The following is an 18,198-nucleotide window of genomic DNA, read 5'->3' on the forward strand; positions in this document are numbered from 1 at the left end:
CTTTCCTTTTGAAGATAAAACATGGAACAGTCCAATGCGATCTAGAAGAGGCTCACTCTTTTAAAATAGCCTCGATTCTATTCACTAATTCGAGTGCAAGTCAAAGGAGCATAAGTGCCATGAGCTGCTGGGTTTTAGTGACAGATCTGCAGTGAATATGATAATACCCGAAGGTATGTTGAAATTATTTTAAAAATTTATCAACACTGCACTACACATGTTTTTCCATGGTTTTGTAATAATTTTTAAGTTCAGTTTTTAATCATTTTTATTCGCGGAGGACATTTTATTCTTAGTCCAAACACACAACACAAACCTAGTAGTATTTGCAAATATATACTATTTTACGTTAAGCCTGACATAAAGACTTACAATAATGATGACAGTGATAATAAGGCGAATCTTTTTACAAGATAAAACTTGAAAATTTTCTACTGATATCTACTGATATCCTGTGTCCTATAAAGACCTAAAAAAATCAAAAGAAAGTGCATTACTTTGTGATTTGTGAATGATAAATAAGGTGAATTTTTTTCGAGATGAAAAAGTTTTTGTTGCTGTTATTAGAATTTTGAAAAAATTTCGACTAGACAACTATATAGTCACCAGACTGGAATTTTTTTTGCATGCTCACATTATATTTCCCATGCAAACAAATTTCCAATTCTTTAAGCATTATTCACCTAAAGAAGGCATTTTGTGTGTATTTTTACCTTTAAATTTTGTCTTACCACTCCTTAAAACGAGGCAAAAGAGGAACAGATAAACGTACCTTTTTTGGAATAAAGCAAAGTTTTGTTAGGTTTTGCCTTTTTCAAATGTGTCTTTTTGGGAATGCCTAGTTTCTATGTAATGACTTGAAAAGAAATGGTTTCTTATATGGCAGCATGGTGTAACATTTCTCACTTGCATTATTTGTAGCATTTATCATGCTATATGTTATTCCTATCATGCGAATACATTTCCAATGCAAGTTTTAGCAGATAGAACAATAGTTTGTTAACATGTGCAATTAAGGAAACTGAAATCTCCTGTTTATAACACTATTTGATAATCACATAGACATGTAAGACCTTTTTCTCTCAATTTACTAACACCCTGATAATTAGTGGTACAAAAATTAGGAAGCTAAACTGAGCAGCTTAAATGAGAACATTGGCTTGAAAAACTGTGTGGGCCAGAAAAAACCCTCGTAAGTTTATTTTGCGCTGGGTTTGTGCAGGTGCGGGCTAGAACCCGCCTCTCAAGGAAAGGCCTGGCTGGCTTTCTATCAGTCTCTCTCATCACAGATAGATACAATTGGATAGTGTAAAGTCAAACCTTCCAGAGGGGTTAAAAATGGTCTTACTAAGGGGTACAACTAATTGCTTGAATAAGTAATGAAAAAATCAAATGGGAATAGAAAATTAGTCTGACTTACTTTACACACCAGAAAGGGAACTTGCTTCTCTACAATGGAAGCGGTGCATGTCAAAGGGTTGCATTATATCATGTAATGCACTACTGTCACTGAATTCAGTTTAGTTACTACCTATTTCAACCAAGTCTACACACCAATGAAAATGTTGAGCTTGAGCAAATACCATATCACAGACGGGACTACAACATTTAACTTTTCTAATACTGACAAAACCTACCACACAAAACAACGACTGGACTGCAACTCCAACATCGTCATATATGCATTACAATGCGAAAACTGTATACATAACAGAAACAAAAACTGCCACTACATCTCAGATAGATGAGTTAAAGACAGATTTAACGAACACCGAGACGAGACATTATCAACATTTCTGCAGCCAAGCACACACCATCAATGACCTTGCCATTATGCCATTACTAAGACTTAATGACAAACGAGAGAGTGTTTGTCGAGCTAAAGAGCAATATCTCGTTGGCCTGGTGAACACCCTCACCCCCAACAGCATGAACAGAACCACTGATCGTTAAGTTTACAACACAACTAATCACCTATTACGCCGCCCTCACAACACACCACATGTTCCCTACCATTATAATCATCATCACCACCATTGCTATCATCAGCATTCCATTATTCTCAGTTCCATCACTATTATTATCATTATTATTTTTGTTTTTTTCATATTCATATTCATCATTATCATCCTATTTCATATTCAATAGCACCACTCACATCCCCTTACATCACCCACCACCCTTCCCTCCCCCACTTCCATCATCTCATTTTTTCTCCACTGTGCTGCATTCACACCATTCAACATCCACCAATCCAGCATCACTATCTCACATTTCGAATTCATTCACTCGTTTGTTTCATTGACTCTGATGAAGCCCTGTATGCCAGGGCAAAATATTAGTATATTCCTTAAATTTAATTTATTCTGCATATTTTATCTCGTGACATTGGATTCTCGTTGTCCTTTTGTTTTGTTTCTGATTTTTATCCTAATATTTTTATTATACTTATTGCAAGATCCACAGCCTTTCCTGTGGTTCTTCCTTCTCACATACCACAAAAGAAATCTGTATTTAAATTTTGCGCTTCATTGGGATCTTGATTTCTGCTTACCTTTTAAAACTACCTGAGGTTTATGCTCAAAGGAGATATATTTTCAGTCATGATGTTTTATTATGTTACTTTATTAAAGCATGAACAATTATTTCAAACAATCTTTTGGTGGTACAAAACTTGAAAATTGCCTTGAAAAAAGCAAACATTCAAGTAAACTAAAGCTTTTAATCTTACACTCTTCAGAGTTTAAAACGTCAGAGCATAGAATAGATCAAAAACTAGATAGCCAGTTTTTGGTCTATGTTTAAAAACATAGAATAAATCAAAAACTAGATAGATATATACCTTGAAATTAAGATGTAGATATATACCTTAAAATTGAAAAGACGAATGAAAATAAACAGTAAACAGTGAATAAAGCATTCAGACTTCAAAAGAAGTCAAAGCTCCATCAATGGATGATTTGACAGAGTCAGACAGTGATGATAAAAGCAAGAAATTGGCTGTTTTCTGGTGGCACTTGAACATACTTTGTTAAAATAGCATTGTGCTCCTTTAAACTTCACTATTTTGTCTTAAAAAATAGTTTGGTTTGTGCCATCACACTGATCATGATCACAATTTGAGATAATTTTTTGGTCACAGATATTAATCTCTGTACTGAAAGCACTGGGATCACAATTTTCTCTGATGAATGACATATTTTTTTTTTAAGATCAAGATCAAAGAAATATTATTGACAAATTGGCAAACTTTGTTGCCCGAAATGGACCCCAATTTGAAGAATTAACTAAAGAGAAGCAAAGAGAGAATCCAAAATTTCAATTTCTTTATGGGGGAGAATTTCATGCCTATTACAAATGGAAAGTTTATTTGGAAGGTATGAATATTTTTGGTAATTATTTTAGATCTTCAGATCTTGAAATTTAAGAATGATATATTTTATCAAAAGCAAACCTTCGAAGTTATGTAGATAATGAAAAATTTCAGTGTTATTTAGGTAAGCATTGCTATGATAAATAAAATCTTTTATGTTTATTGGTTTATCATGATTTCTATTTTCAACTGAAAATGCTTCTATATTGTCATTGCATGTAAAACATTTTCTGTTTCTTTAATTTTGATGAATTGGAAGTTTTGATAAATTATGTTACTTTTAAGGCCAACAAATCAAAGCCCAAGAGCTTCATCAACAGAGTACAGCTGGTCAGCAACCAGGGCTGGCTCCTGCTCCTTCATGGCAACAAGGGGTAATCTTGCCATTTTTTCCATTCCTGTTATTATTTACATGTAATATGTACACATGTTTTAACATACAAGTTTTAGTGACAGATAACATACACATATAAGTATAAGTTTTATGTGAATGTTTTCTGTCATTTGTTTTGTTCACAAGCAAGGGAACAGAAATTTGTGCTAGCCTACCAAATGAAAAATTCATTTCCATAATTTTGATATATTGTAGATATAGTTATCAATAAGCTGATTATGGTATTTAAATTGTTATTGAATTTTCAGTCATTTCAACAGCCACAAGCTGATTTGCAACCAACTGCACACATCCAAGCCAAACCACAACCACCTAGTGATCTCAACTTATCAGAATTTGATGCTTTATTGGCTAAACTGATGGATTCTTGCACTAAGGACAACATACAGGTAATATAAAATGTAAAACATCAACTGCCTTAATTTAACTATCATTTCCTGTTGTATAAACATGCCAAAAGCTGTTGCCTGTACTTATTCAGATGCTAATGGAAAATGTTGGCTTTCAAATTTGTAACAGTTTTAGTTATAGATTTGTTAAAAACATGTGAAATTGATTGTTTTTAAAGTAATTGCTATTTATGATATATATTTGTTTTGTTTCATTTTATCAATTTCTTTTATTCAGTTTTATATTTTTGCTGTATTCCAGTAGTATTTTGGATTTGTTGTAAACTATAAAATTTAGCTTTTTCTATCAAAATTCATGCCTGTTTTTATTTTTCTTGGTTTGAGAGTGATATTTTTATTGTATCATTCTACTTTTGAGATTAATAGAGAACTTTCAAAAGTTTTAAAACTGTTTTCACTGTTAGAATGGAAAGACATGGATAATCAACAATGCAAAATCACCCCAGCATTGTCGACACATAGCTGAGCATTTGCTGCTAAAGTAAGTTGAGATTGTTTCTTTAATTAGATGGATCCATTTTGTTGGTAATTGGAAACGTTTGGGTAGTGTCACTAGATTAAGTCCCAACTGAGTTGAGGAGAAGATTCTTGATTAAAGGGGCTGAACCTGTTTGCCTCTGTTAGTGTTATAAGACATACCCTGGTTCTTCTTCCTAATGTGACCATACGTGATGATAACTAGGCATAGATTTACACAGAGCTAGTGACTTTCCTCACTGTTAGTGAAAATTTGTTCATGGCAAGGACCCAAGCCAAGGTCCTTGCAGCTGAAGTTCATGATCCTGGCCACTGTGCCATCATCAGACCTTGACTCATTCTCACCATCTTCATTTCATATGTATTTAATTGAAAATTGTGAACTTTGTTTCTTCTAATTTTTTAGCAGGAAACATCATGATTGACAAGTTTTCATCACTCAGACACAAATAATGTGTCTTATTTGTAAACAATGTATAAGGAACAAAACGTGTGATGCAAGTCACAAACTAGTGTTTTTCTGCTACTCTACATAGTATTGCTTTTAACTTTACTCCTATTTTTTATTCCACAGAGTTGCAGGGGAGAAACAGAACTTTGCTCACATGCTGCATATTGTGTATCTTATCAACGATGTTGGTCACCACTGCTCAAGAAAAAGTCTGACTGATTTGCAAAAGGCCCTTGGTGATGTAGTTCCTTCAATTGTGGGAATCTCTCACCAAAGTGAATCTGCAGAGAACAGAGAGAAGGTTACAAAAGTTATCAAAATCTGGGAGACAAATAAAGTTTTCCACGAATCTGTCATGGAGGTAAAGGTTGACTTTTTAAGCAAAGGCTTAATACATGTAGAAATTTTTGCACCCTAGGTGATACTTAGCGTACTTAAAAATTTTAATAGCTCTAGGTGTCAATTTGATAACAGTTTTACCATATATGTCACAGAAATATATCTCTGAGTAGTTACCAATGTAAACTGACAAAATTATTTACAAATATAGATGTTGTACCTCTGAAATTGTGTTTTGCCAATCCTTTCTTGAAACTTTGATGGCAAATTTTCATGGTTATGGCTACTGGATCTGAGAAAACATACCTAAATGTTGATGAACATTTATTGACATTAATGCACCATAATAATTGCATGAATTTTGCATGAAGACCAGGTAGGGCAGTTTAGATATTGTATTGTTATCTAATGAAGATTATTGTCTACTGGCCAGCTTTATAGTATCATTTTTCACGCTTTGGTGTGTAATTTCACACTAAATACGATCATCAGGCACTTTTCCAAGTTGTAGATGTTGTAGTTGTTTACCCCTGACATATATTTCAACCAAATATGTATCCTACAAAATAGTTTATATTTGATATTCTAAAAAAGCTTTTTTGAGACTTCTGCCTGCTTTATTGCAGCGATGCATTTTTCAATGAATCGGTTTGCAAAGAGCTTTATGTATTTTGTGCCAAACGTAAATGTTAAAGCTTGAATTCTTTTCAGAGTTTAAAAGACCCACAAAAAGCTTATGAAGAATATGAAGCAAAATGCAATGAAGAGCAGCAACAACTACAACAACAGCAGCAAGCAGTTTTAATACAGCAACAACAACAACAGCAGCAACAACAACAACAGCAACCTGGTGAGATGTTACAGATCTGTTTTTCCTGTTTGGTTCATATTTCTAAAATTTTTGTTTATAAAGAGACTGTTCAAGCTACCTGTTCAATTCGCAGTTTATTGTATCTTACGAAACTCTGCGCGGAACTGTAACTGTTTTGTGTTGGTTTTGCATCTGTTGGTTTTGTAGCTTTTATGTGTGCTTTCAGTGGCTGGGGGAAATGAGAATATAAAGGAAAAGTCGTAACTAACGCTTATTATTGGTTCTTGTTTATTTTTAATTTTTTTAATTTGTCCTTAAATGTCTTCATGCGTTACCTCCCATCTATCTACACTGTAAAATTCCAGCCCACAGACGTTTTGAAATTCACTTGGCTAGGTTTTATCAGAATTAGATGCACTTGCCTGATTTGAAGACCTTTTTCAGTGTTTTTCAGACCTTTAACCAGATTACTTATTATCAATTTAAGTAAAAACGTATGATGTTTGAATGATTTCGTCTAGTCAGACCTGGATTTTCCCAAGGTTTATTGGGACCCCAGTCTTTGTAATCAATACTTAATTTTTGTAAATCGACCAATGCATCAATAGAAAGGCCAATTGTGATAGAAAACAGATTCATTTATTCAATCTAAGAATCTATCTTTGCCTTACGCCTCAGAAAATTATAATCCTTTGACATTTCTTTTTGAAAGCACTGATGATAATAACTGGAATATTCTAGTATCTTTTAAAGTATTGTTCATGTTTAATGAATTATTAAAATTACGTTTTTGTTACTTTGTAGGATTTGGGAATTTTCAACCACAGCAGCAACCGCCACAGGTAATTAAAGTAAATAAAGCCACAGGCCTCTGCAAGCTTAGTTTGGTCTGATCCCGGCCTTTGTGTTTTGAAATCTTGCCTTTGCACTGACTTTTCTCTGATTTGATCATTAAAAGCATTTAGAAAATACAAGTAACTAGTGAGAAGAAATTTTGCTGAAAACATTGTTAAAGATGCTTACTAGATTTGTTGCATGGCTTTACTGACTTGCAATCGTTTTGTTTAAGCTTCAAAGTTCATAGCTTAAAGAGCTGGAAGTAATCATTTGGTTTTGCTGTTTGTCCCTATGCTGCTTCTTTCGTGGATCTTCAAAAAGCTGGTTAACCGTCAATAGGGAGTCATAATTTTGACAAATAAAGGCATTCTCTATGGACACCTTCTTCTAAAAGTCATCATTAAATGACATTATTTGGACATTTACCGTTACTGACAGTTCTGATTAAGGTTGTCACGATCCACGTTCAACAATAGACAAAATGATATGGCAGGCTGGGTAATCTTGTATAAGCCCAATAGTCCACATGCTGCTGCAAATTTAAAATTAATTGTAAAGCCAATCTAGCTTGTGTTTACTACTATAGAAAGTCTTTGAGATTTTCCATGTCTTTCTAAAATAGTATCTTCTTCCGTGAGAAAAGGTTCATTACCCTGCTTTTCTTGCATCGACATTCAAATATTTTTGCTTGACTTTTAGTGGCAGCAGTTTCCGCAACCCTTTGGACAGTTTCAAGGCGGCCAACCTCCTCCTTCGTCGTTTCCTTATCCGTATCAACAGGCACCGCAGATTCCGCAAGATATGGGCCAAAACCAGTTACCAAATGCACAGGAGATGGGCCCGGATATGGAAGTAAAGAGGGAAAGTGTTGACCCGGGAGGTGACAGAAGAATGCACGAGGAACAGAGAGATCATCCACACCCTGGCAGGCAGGAGGTCGTTGTTTGTTTGTTTATTTGTTGACTTTGAAATAGTTGAGCGTAATTAATGCTGAAATATATACTTTCACTATTGGAATGTAAGATCTGAAAAAAAATAATTGAATCGAAATTCAAATAAATAGTTTTATAAGTTATAGATTTTTCTCATTTTCAAACATAACTGCATCACATTGGACATAGTGTGTGCAAAATGCACCTCTATGAAAATACCCATATTTTATTTGTATTTTTGAGATACCTTTAGATTCTACATTTTTTTTCGGTTGCTGCAGTATTTTTGCTACTTTGTGTTTGCTAAAAAAGATCACCGATAAAGCGATTTTGCTAATTAGTTTTGCTACGTGCAGGGTTTCATGCATCCCGGGCACCAAGGAGCGAATTTCCCAAGAGGACCTGGCCAGTTCGGGCCACAGCCAGGTCCATGGGTAAGTTAAGTATTTACGTAAGTTCTGCTTCTGTTCTATTTCTTTGCGCTTCTTGAATATCTTTATAGCTTGATGCAAAACGCGACTTTCGTATTTTGGGGAATGACATGAAATTGAGTCTCGTTGGAGCAGATAATGGCTACATGCCTTACTTTGAATAATTATTCCTTTGGGCAGAAGCACACACCTCTCGAACGAATTGTCCGTAAAACAAATCTGTTATATAATAAATAAATCGAATATTTTAACAGGATAACCTATCAGTACAATATGTACTGTTATCATTAGGGTCCTGTGCAGTGTTCTTGATTAATCGCAGAACCTTAACCAATTTAGACAGTATACCGAGCGAGTGTAGAAACCAATTTTCTTTTAGGGACACCCGCCTGATTTCAACCAACCACCACCTCGGTTTCAAGACCCAATGTTTCAGCCGAGGCATGTGCCACCGCAGTTTCAGCAATTTGATTATGGACATCAACATCGTGCACCGTTCCCGGAACCTGGTGGCCACCCGCAGCCGCAGACGTTTGACTACGACCATGGAAGAGCTGGCCCAGAGATTAGACCTGGTATGCATCCGGTTGAAGTTCGAGACCCAACGGTTCCTGTTGCACCGTACCACGATTTACCAGCCGGTCTAGTGGTTCCACTTATTCATGTGAGTTTATTTATGTATCTTTCAATTGGTTATTTTGAGTTGCAAAGCCGAACAGCAATATGATACCGCTCTGTATTATAACTTTAATCTAATAGAAATTCGTCTATGTAACATCAAGAACTGTGCAACAGATGAAGTAGCACCAATTGCTGCAATTTCTTTTTTGTTGTTGAAAAAATGAGGTTAAGCTTGAAAAATATCTAGAATTCTCTAATCAAATTATACCAGAATTTGAGATTAATTTGTCCAATGATAAATAGTTTTGTGTTTTACAAAGGAAATCGTAACAATGTGTTGGTAGGTATGGTAGAAATTTGCCTCGGTGTTGCTGTTTACATTGCTCCAAGATAGTCTTAATTGACTGTTGTTTTCACCCGTGTTAGCTTAAACGTGATGGTCGTTGATTTCAACTCTTCTATTCGTGCCAATTATCCGTAAACCATTATGTTCATTAGAAGTGCTTTCTGAATAAAACGTAAACACTGGTCAAAGTCCTTCTGAATCCTTCAACTAGATGAGAGGCTAGTGGTCGCTGATTAGTAAAACGGGTCTTTCTTAATCTCGCTTCGATTCACACCTGGATATTTATTTTCTGCTTACTTTGGGTCCTTATTTGACGTTTTTATTATTAAGAGTGTCGGAGGAAAAGTGTTTCAGTATGTTATGTTTTCGCTATTCCGTGCTACCTTCAAATTTAGCGTCCTTCTAACCTAAGCAGCTGAATCAATAAGCGGTTTAATTTGCTGTTTTGATCGTAGCTTTGGGACAGTGAATACAAGCCGATTAATCCAAAGGACATTCGCCTTCCCGTTCCACAGCCTCCAAGTGAACGGCTTCTCGCTGCTGTTGAAGCATTTTACAGCCCACCATCGCATGACCGCCCTAGAGACAGGTACTTCCAATTAATTGGCAATTGATTACTTTTACAAGCTTTAACAGCCTAGATAGAACAAATGCCGTTCCAATATTCATAGCATACTCGAAGTATAGGTATCAATGGCCAGAAAAGAGGAATAGTTTGCAGAATGAATACATGCAACAAAGTATACTTGTATATTTACCTGTCTCGTGACAAGTCTGACATTAAGCAATCAAACTGACATTATTAATTGAATTAACCAAATTCAGCTGGCGATATAAGAAGTTAAATTTACGACTTGCATATCATCTGTCCTGATAATTTGTATCTTTTTGCATCATTTTATTTGCTGCATTTTATCGACTACTGTTTATCGAAATTTCGCATTGATAATATAAGACACGAAAACTTGAATAATTTTTATTTGCTGTTATTGCATTTGCTTGGTTAAATTAATCGCCCTCAATCTTATTTCAGTAACGGATGGGAGAAGAATGGACTTTTTGAGTTCTTTAAAGCGAAGCTGAAATACATTAAGGATAAACCTAGAAATATCGCAGCAATTGTGCGGAGTCCAAGTCCACCCCCCGTGCAAATGAGGCCAGTTCAAGAGAGGCAGTCTCCTCCAAAAAGTCCAAAAAGGCGGTACGTGTTGATACTTTTAAAGTCCGACACTTGAAGCATATTTCTAGTAATTCCCGCACTATCTATTAGTCATAGTTCTCAATATAATTTCCCTTTTAGTACGTTTTGAAGATTTTTCCATTATCCTGCTGTTTTCCCAAACCGGTCTCTTCAAAAATTCAATTTTTCACGTATGAATTAAAAAACCGTCTTTCCTTCTAGTTGTGTACGATCACGTGTAAGTTGTTTTTTGTGTGGTTATCTTAAAATTTCTTTACTCCCTACTAATTTTAGCTTCCCTCGTCTGCTGCCAACTTTATACCAAGTCCCTTGTTATTAGAGATTCTAGAGTTATTGTATTGGAATATATCTCAGAAGTCAGGGCATAACAACATCGTGGTATTGAAGTTACCTGCAAACAGTATACATGTGCAGCAAATAACTCTAACAACATTTGCAGCAAAAGGTTTCTGAATGTTAGGGTGATTTTTAAGTAGTATTTGAAAGACAGTATAGAAAAATGAAATTTGGAACTCAAATAAAATTCAAATAATCAAATCTTTACATTTAATTTTTTGTTATGACAGGAGAGCATCTAACGCAGATGTTGCCTTTTGTGTATTTTAATTGAAAGTCTTTTATTGATTTCAGCTCAGTGTCACCCAGAAGGAGGTCGCGGTCTCGATCACGCTCAAAATCGAGATCGAGATCAAGATCACAATCACCAAGACGCCGCTCACGGTTTGTGTTTGTAATTTTGAAACAGTTTGTAATTTGAAACCGATTTGTGAGGTCAGGGAACCATTACTGCCATTATTTTAGGAACACTGACGTAAATAACTCGAGAATTTTTTTCGCGTCCTGAATGTTACGACTGCTAGGGGGAGCAGGGTAGTTAAACCTGGGGAAGGAACTATAAAAACAAGACTCAAGCCAGCTGGGTATTGCAATAATTTGAAGGGGTTTTGTATCTTTTTAAGACTGGTTTATAGAGCCATCTTTTGTCAAATCCATGGCACGGGGAATTCAAATGAACGGGTCAAAAAAATTATTCTTCTTTGTCTCAACCAAAGCCCTAATTATACTTCCTAGACACTATTTTGTTATATATGCCTATTTTTTGTTTTCTTTTAAATATGCATTCTCTTGCTCAAACAGATCGAGAAGTCGTGAACGGCGCCGCTCGAGGTCAAGATCTTCGTCAGACGATCGAAAGCGTTCAAGGTACAGCAATTTCAGTTTTTACTTAATTCTTAAAGGAAAAGTTAGTTTTACTATCGCTATTCTGTTGACAAAGCCTCGATTACTAAAAACTGCAATGAAGAATTACGCTATATTGATTCGTGTTGTACATACCACGAAACCTTGTTGTAATAAGGACAGACATCTTATTACTCTCAACATTTCTCTCTACTTTACCCATACTGAAACGAATTATTCATTTTTCTGTTCTCGCTTTGGTTGACAAATGTATCATTCTTTTCAGGTCTAAGTCTCGTTCCCGCTCAAGATCAAAATCGATGTCACCAAGACCGGTCAAGGAGAGGAGCCCTAGAAGAAGTCCGACCCCACCAACCGGATTCGTGTACGTTTTGTGGACTCGTATGTTTGTAGGGCGGTTGGAATCATTTCAAAGAAGAGGGCGCAAGGAAAGATGGGCATAATATAAAAAGGGGCTTTTCCTTAGAGCTAAAATTTCAATGTACGAAATGAAGCCCTAATTCGGTAACAGGAACGTGCTCCTTGTGTTACCAGTCTTATTCTGACGTCCATTTATATTACCAAGAATTAGTCAACTTAGACGATACCACAATATTTGCTACCCTAGTTATAAAACATGTAAATCTGCACATATTGTCGTTGCATATTATTTTTTTACTAGTTTCCACATTATGTCCATAAGGCCTGGAATGTTCAATTTACAACTGATGTTAAGAAAAAATTCCCTTTCCAGTGAGGTTGTTATTTGTCTCTAATGGCCAAATTTTAATAGGCCGCCAGCTTAAAGCGTGGTGTATTTTAAAGACATAACCTTCAGAATTATCAAACTGTTATATCTATATTGAAAGCTGCGGATAGTGTGTAAATTTAACATTTCTAATTACAGCATGTTTGAGTCCAAAACCCTGGAATCGCGAATTGATGAGAGTAATGTTGGTCACCAAATGTTGAAAAAAATGGGTATGCATGGTTCTATTATAATTATCTCATTTTGTTTGCTGGAGTTATAAAGCTAGAACGTATATGACCATTGCAAAGATCTAGGTGAGCAGAGATCATCAGCATGAATTATTCTAGCCATATCTGAAACGTCATTTTAGCCTATTTTCAATGCAATAAACGTGGAGACGCTCATGATCTTTTTATTTTATATTAATCGCTTATTTGCGTTGGAGATCTTTATTTACCATCTGTCAATATCAAAACCAGATACCGCAAGTCATCGAATAAACCCCGAACTAATTTCGTAAAAATATTTTGTGGTGGGGTGTATTCTAAAGGGGCTTGTTCGAGCGTAGGAGCTTATTTAGTAGCAGCCAAAAATGTTACCAGAGAAATTTTTTCTCCTATTAAAGATTGGTTAGTGTGCCTAAAAATGCAGATTTATTAGGATAAACCTATTGCCATCAAGGCAATACCTCAACCCATGAGGGCTTCTTGGGGGATGAGGCTTATTTCACAAAAGTTCTTTCTTATTAACTCTCTTAGCTGTGCTGTGGTGGATAGTTTTATCTATGTTTGTATCTTTCTGTTTAGGTTGGGCTGGCAAAGGTCTAGGTCGGGAAGAAAGGGGGATCCAAGAGCCGATCAAAGGAGGCGAAGTTAGAGAAAAGGGGGATATGTTTAAGGTAATGAGTTCATTTATCATCAACTCATTCTCTCTTTTAAAGAGAATTGGGTGAGTTTTTTAATTCAAGGTGGCTTTTTTATCGTGATATAACGTTAACTTTGTGTTGAAACTCGCATATTACTTACACTGCCAGAAAAATTGCATAATTTTGAGTAAAATACAATTTAGTTTTTTGGAAGTGGGATTATTACAAGAAAGTATCAACATTGGACAATTTTTTGTTCCTTAAGCTAAAAAATCTTGTATTCCTCCTTTAATTAAATTCAAGAATTGCAAAGATTAGAAATGACCATCATTTATATCAGCTTTAGCTGCCTGCTGTTATTATTTTTTAAGCGTAAGGACTGGGTCAGAGTCTATTCTAATAGGTGAAGAAACATAACTTAACAGTCGATTAGAAAGTATAGTTGCGGTTGTGAATGCAAGAAATTTGCTGCTGTTTTTAAGGGCAATATTAGCTATTTATACTGCATGTACCATTTTTAATTAGGGTGTTGGCGTTGAGATGAATGATCCATTTGAAAATTACAGAAGAAACAAAAGCTACACATACAATCGCCGTAAGTTTTTGTCTTCTGGTTCTTTGAATTATTTCCAGGACTTTTATGTTAATTTTTTTAAAGCAGAGTTTTGCTGTCACGTATGTTTGTTGCATATACCTGTTTTACATGAAATGTCTGCAAAGTTCAATACGAGTTTTCATGACTAGATTATAAGTTTTACCACTCAGTCTCACAATACTTTGAATTATTTGTATTTATGATGTTTTTTCCTGTCTCTAATTTTTAATTATCCCTCTCCTGCAAACAAAGCCTTCCAAATCATATATTGAAGTTTAGTTTGCCATTAATGCTATTGCAATTTGTCAACAGCTCGAAAAGAGAGATAACTGTCGCTGTTAACCATTATGACGTCATGAAGGAGATTGTCGTGGATGATGGTAATCAGCTGTGAAATCTTGCTGGACTCAATCAGTTTAAAAGCATCACCAAGAAGGGCCTACGTCATAATCCAGATACCGCTTTTTGTACAGTGCTGCGAGAACTGACGATGAAGGATTTTACAGCTAGTGAGGCAACCTTTGCTTTGCGCCTAGTCAATTTATAGAACACTGTTATCCTTAGCAGGGTAATGTCTTTTATTGCCATAAACAAGTATGCATTTTTATTTCTGACATTTGTAATGCCTGTATAGATGGGAAAACATTGCTTGGATAATACCAAAAAGTACCGATGTATTTGCTACACTTGTTTCTACTCTCAATCTGATTTGATAACATCATCCCTAAAAATTCAGTTCACAGTGCTCTTACTATTGATTTGTAATGGTGACGTTTCAATGATTCACCTTCATTTGCAACTGCTTTCCTAGAAATTGCCCTGAATGACGTCATAAATGACTTCCGCCATCCGATCGTATCCTGCTGGATTGTAATGCAGGTCGTCATCCCAATATTTCTTTCGCTCATCGTCCGTAAGCGTCCTGTATGGCAACTCTTCCGCTAGGTCGCATAAGATAACATCATCATGCTCCTTCGCATAGTCCTTTATCTTATCATTTACCGACTCCCAAACGTCCTCTTTCTCACTCCTTCCCGGCAAGCGCGGTGCATTCGAGTCTGGTATCGTTACTGCCACTGTTTTTAAACCCGCTTCATGCGCCATGTCATGCAACTTTTTAATACCATGAAATAAGTTCCCTTCGGTACAGTTATGGTTAGTAAAATCATTTGTTCCACCTATTATTATTGCTAAATCAACTGGTTTGTATTTTTGTATAAGCGAAGGCATTCGATTAGTCATTTCAGGTTCCACACATTCTCCGCTTTTTCCTTCATTGTAAACATTGTATACCACGTGATTTTTCTCTGCATTTAACAATTCAGACAGTTTTTTAGTGTAAGGATGAAAGGCTTTGCCACCGCTATAGTACCCTTCAGTTATCGAATCCCCTACACATAAAATTCTTTTCTCCTCGTCCTTTACATTTCGCGCTTCGGCTTTTTCATTCTCGTTTCGCTCGTTCTCAGCCTCGTCTTCGTCTCCGCTACTATTCTCATCCTCACCATCATCGTCGTTGGTTGCTTTGGATTCTTTTGAAAGGTCCATTCCTGAACTTGTCGCCTTTGTTAGTTTGGAATGTCCTCCTGCCAAAGGGTCATGCTTTTTAATTGCCGTATTTGTAGGCCGCTCTGTTGTTGCGGTTGAGCCAGACCCAGATACGTCAGATTCGTTCAACGGAGGTGACGCGCTAGAAGCTTCGTTCTGCGGAAGAGGCGTACTAACAGCTTCCGTAGTTGGCCCATTGCTCGGGGTCCCTGTTAAGTTGTGCGAAACAGTTGTGGGGAATGTTTCTTTTATCGTTGTTGGCTTCAGACTTGAATATGTCGGCGTAGAAGGTTTTGTGAGAGCGAATTTCTTTTTCACGGATCCGGTAGGCCCTTCTGCCTTCTTTACCATAGTTTTCTTTTTGCCATCTGTCACTTTGATTAACCAGCTTTCTGTCGGTCTCTTCTTCTCAAGTTCGTCCACTATAACTGATCTTGATGCCTGAGTTTTCTTTCTTATCTTGCCAGTTTTACTGCCTGTGACTTCTTTAGAATTTTCGTTTCCTTTCTGTTTTTCTGCATTTTTCGCAATATTTGCTTCCATTTTTGTCATTTTTGGAATCGGCTTTACCTTTTTCAATTCATCCTTAATTTCTTTCTTATCATTCGATGTTACTTTCATTACTTCTTTAGTCCATTCATCTTCCTTTTCAATGTTTGGATTAGTTCCATTGTAAACTTCATGCTTGATTTCATTTCTATGTTTTTTACCGTTTGTTTCCGTTGGTTCCCTTTTTCCGCTGGCATTGTTGTTGGAATCTGGAAGTCGAGAAAAAAACATTTTAAACATTTTTTGAAAAGGTTGAAAATAGGTCCAAGGCTTTAATTTTTGGACAGCTAGACCAAGTATTGTTGACATGTCAGATGTTAATTTATTCATCATATTTATCATAAATTTGCCATTTGCAATTTCACCATCAGTTTTGGCACCGCCTTCGCCGAAAGAATCAAGAGCTTCATGTGAGACTTCATCTGATCCCAAATTAATATTTTCTTAAAGAAAGTTTAATTAGAAAATGCTCAGTAGTGCCAGTGGAACAGTTTTTGATGATTATTTGTGTGGAAAGTTGGTTCTGCTATTTTACTTGAATCATTTCTCTTTAATATCGTTTCTAAAACGTACCAGTGTCTCCCCCCTTCCCCCTTTGAACTTGTATACTTACCGTGTTTGTATGTTTGTCCCGTTATTTTGCAAACTGTTGTAATTATTTGATACCTGTGCCTAAGATGGTAGTCAGGTACAAGCAACTTACTACATTTGCTTTTTGATTACCTTCAGACTACTTCTAATTTTTAAATTTTTCTTTAAATATAAATTTAAAGTTTTGAGCTTCTTATGCAGCCGCGCAGCATTCTGATTAAGGTTTAACTCGAATGAAGACTTTTCTTGCTGCTGATCTGCCGCTGATCGAAACAAACAGACAAAAATTCTGTTTGCGGAATCTCGTGCCAGACGTAGGATCATTAAAAAAACAGCAACATTTTATCAAATATCTCCTCTTAATCTCCTTGATTTGCCTGATTTTGAAACAGCACCGACAGTAAATAAGATTCAAATTTGACCATACCTGCGCTATGGTCCTTCTTGCCTCCTTGAACCGAAATAAATGTCAATACCAGTAGTGATACTGTATACTTCCAACGCATTTTTATCCATCTGATTCAAACTTCTGATACTAATTTCTTGATTTGTGTGCCTTGGTGCTATGTTTTTGCGGATTCTCTTCATAGCTGCACATACACTCAAGCGTCGTCATGCTCTGCTGGTTTTCATTGGTTCCATTATCATCGAACCAATCCCATCTACGTTCATATCGCCCTGTTATAAACGCTAGCAGGTTGAGGTTTCGTTTATTGCAGTAATATCCAGCACAAAGCCGCCAATACTTATTCAGGTTTTCCTCTTTCGATCTTAATCAGCTGTTGGTATACTGTGTTTTAATTTTGTTGGGCTTTGGTGGATGCGAAGCGTAAAATAACGATAACGATTGCACAAGCAGTGTCTTGAAAAACAATGACAGTTGTTGAAAATTGCTCTTGATGTACGGTAGGCCCCCAGGATGGCACGGAAAATTTGTTGCATGCTTGAATGTTGAAACTTTTGCAAGGTTCCTATGAGTGCAGACACTAGGTGATGTTCAGAGGTTGGCTTAGTATTAGCCAGTGATTGGCAGATGGGGGGGGGGGGGCGCTGCAGTGGCGAAAATTCAGGGTTTCATTTGGGGGAGCCCAGGCCTACGATTTTCCGACAAGATAACATCTCGAATCATGTCTTTTTTTAAATTAACTACACATTTTGATAAAAATAGATGATTTTTTGACGGGACCAGATAAAAATCTTTGCTGACCACGCCATAATTAAGTAGCAAGAAGAACAACCCATTTATGATTTTTGATATCAAGATCGATCATCTAAGACACAATTGATGATACAAGAGGTCGACCGATCACACTTTTGACAAGTCGTACGTTCATTTTATGAGTTTTGTCTTGTTTTCGTTAGTGGGAAATAAGTTTGAAAATAACTTTTATTCCGAAGAATCCTATGGAAATTCGGACTAATCTTATGGAATTGAATTAAATATACAATTCACAAGCAGTTTTGATTTTGGCCATATATTGTTTGAGTGATTATTTA

The 18,198-nt window shown here is 36.0% G+C and overlaps 2 protein-coding genes across 3 annotated transcripts; one reads left to right on the forward strand and one right to left on the reverse strand.

Annotated features, from left to right (window-relative positions):
* Positions 1 to 59: 59 nt before the first annotated feature.
* LOC135695099 (calcium homeostasis endoplasmic reticulum protein) lies at positions 60 to 14,690 on the forward strand. 2 transcript variants are annotated; one of them, XM_065214060.2, is made up of 20 exons: positions 60 to 173; positions 3,213 to 3,377; positions 3,659 to 3,747; positions 4,016 to 4,156; positions 4,582 to 4,658; positions 5,229 to 5,466; positions 6,156 to 6,294; positions 7,060 to 7,097; positions 7,792 to 8,028; positions 8,381 to 8,458; positions 8,835 to 9,119; positions 9,878 to 10,011; positions 10,456 to 10,623; positions 11,254 to 11,343; positions 11,761 to 11,826; positions 12,089 to 12,187; positions 12,710 to 12,783; positions 13,360 to 13,451; positions 13,944 to 14,013; positions 14,326 to 14,690. In XM_065214060.2, exons 1-20 carry the CDS (start codon positions 158 to 160, stop codon positions 14,340 to 14,342), a joined length of 2,313 nt encoding a protein of 770 aa, XP_065070132.2. In that variant the 5' UTR covers positions 60 to 157; the 3' UTR covers positions 14,343 to 14,690. The 2 variants fall into 2 exon arrangements, with proteins under 2 accessions (XP_065070132.2, XP_088965850.1); XM_089109724.1 differs by having other exon boundaries at positions 4,028 to 4,156.
* On the reverse strand, positions 8,552 to 17,707 carry LOC135695100 (uncharacterized). Its single transcript, XM_065214061.2, has 2 exons — positions 17,129 to 17,707; positions 8,552 to 16,319 (listed from the first exon to the last, which is right to left on the reverse strand). Exons 1-2 carry the CDS (start codon positions 17,205 to 17,207, stop codon positions 14,821 to 14,823), a joined length of 1,578 nt encoding a protein of 525 aa, XP_065070133.2. The 5' UTR covers positions 17,208 to 17,707; the 3' UTR covers positions 8,552 to 14,820.
* Positions 17,708 to 18,198: the final 491 nt, after the last annotated feature.

This window comes from Rhopilema esculentum, chromosome 8, assembly GCF_057945365.1.
Source record: "Rhopilema esculentum isolate cy_ngs chromosome 8, ASM5794536v1, whole genome shotgun sequence".
Classification (NCBI taxonomy): Eukaryota; Metazoa; Cnidaria; class Scyphozoa; order Rhizostomeae; family Rhizostomatidae; genus Rhopilema; species Rhopilema esculentum.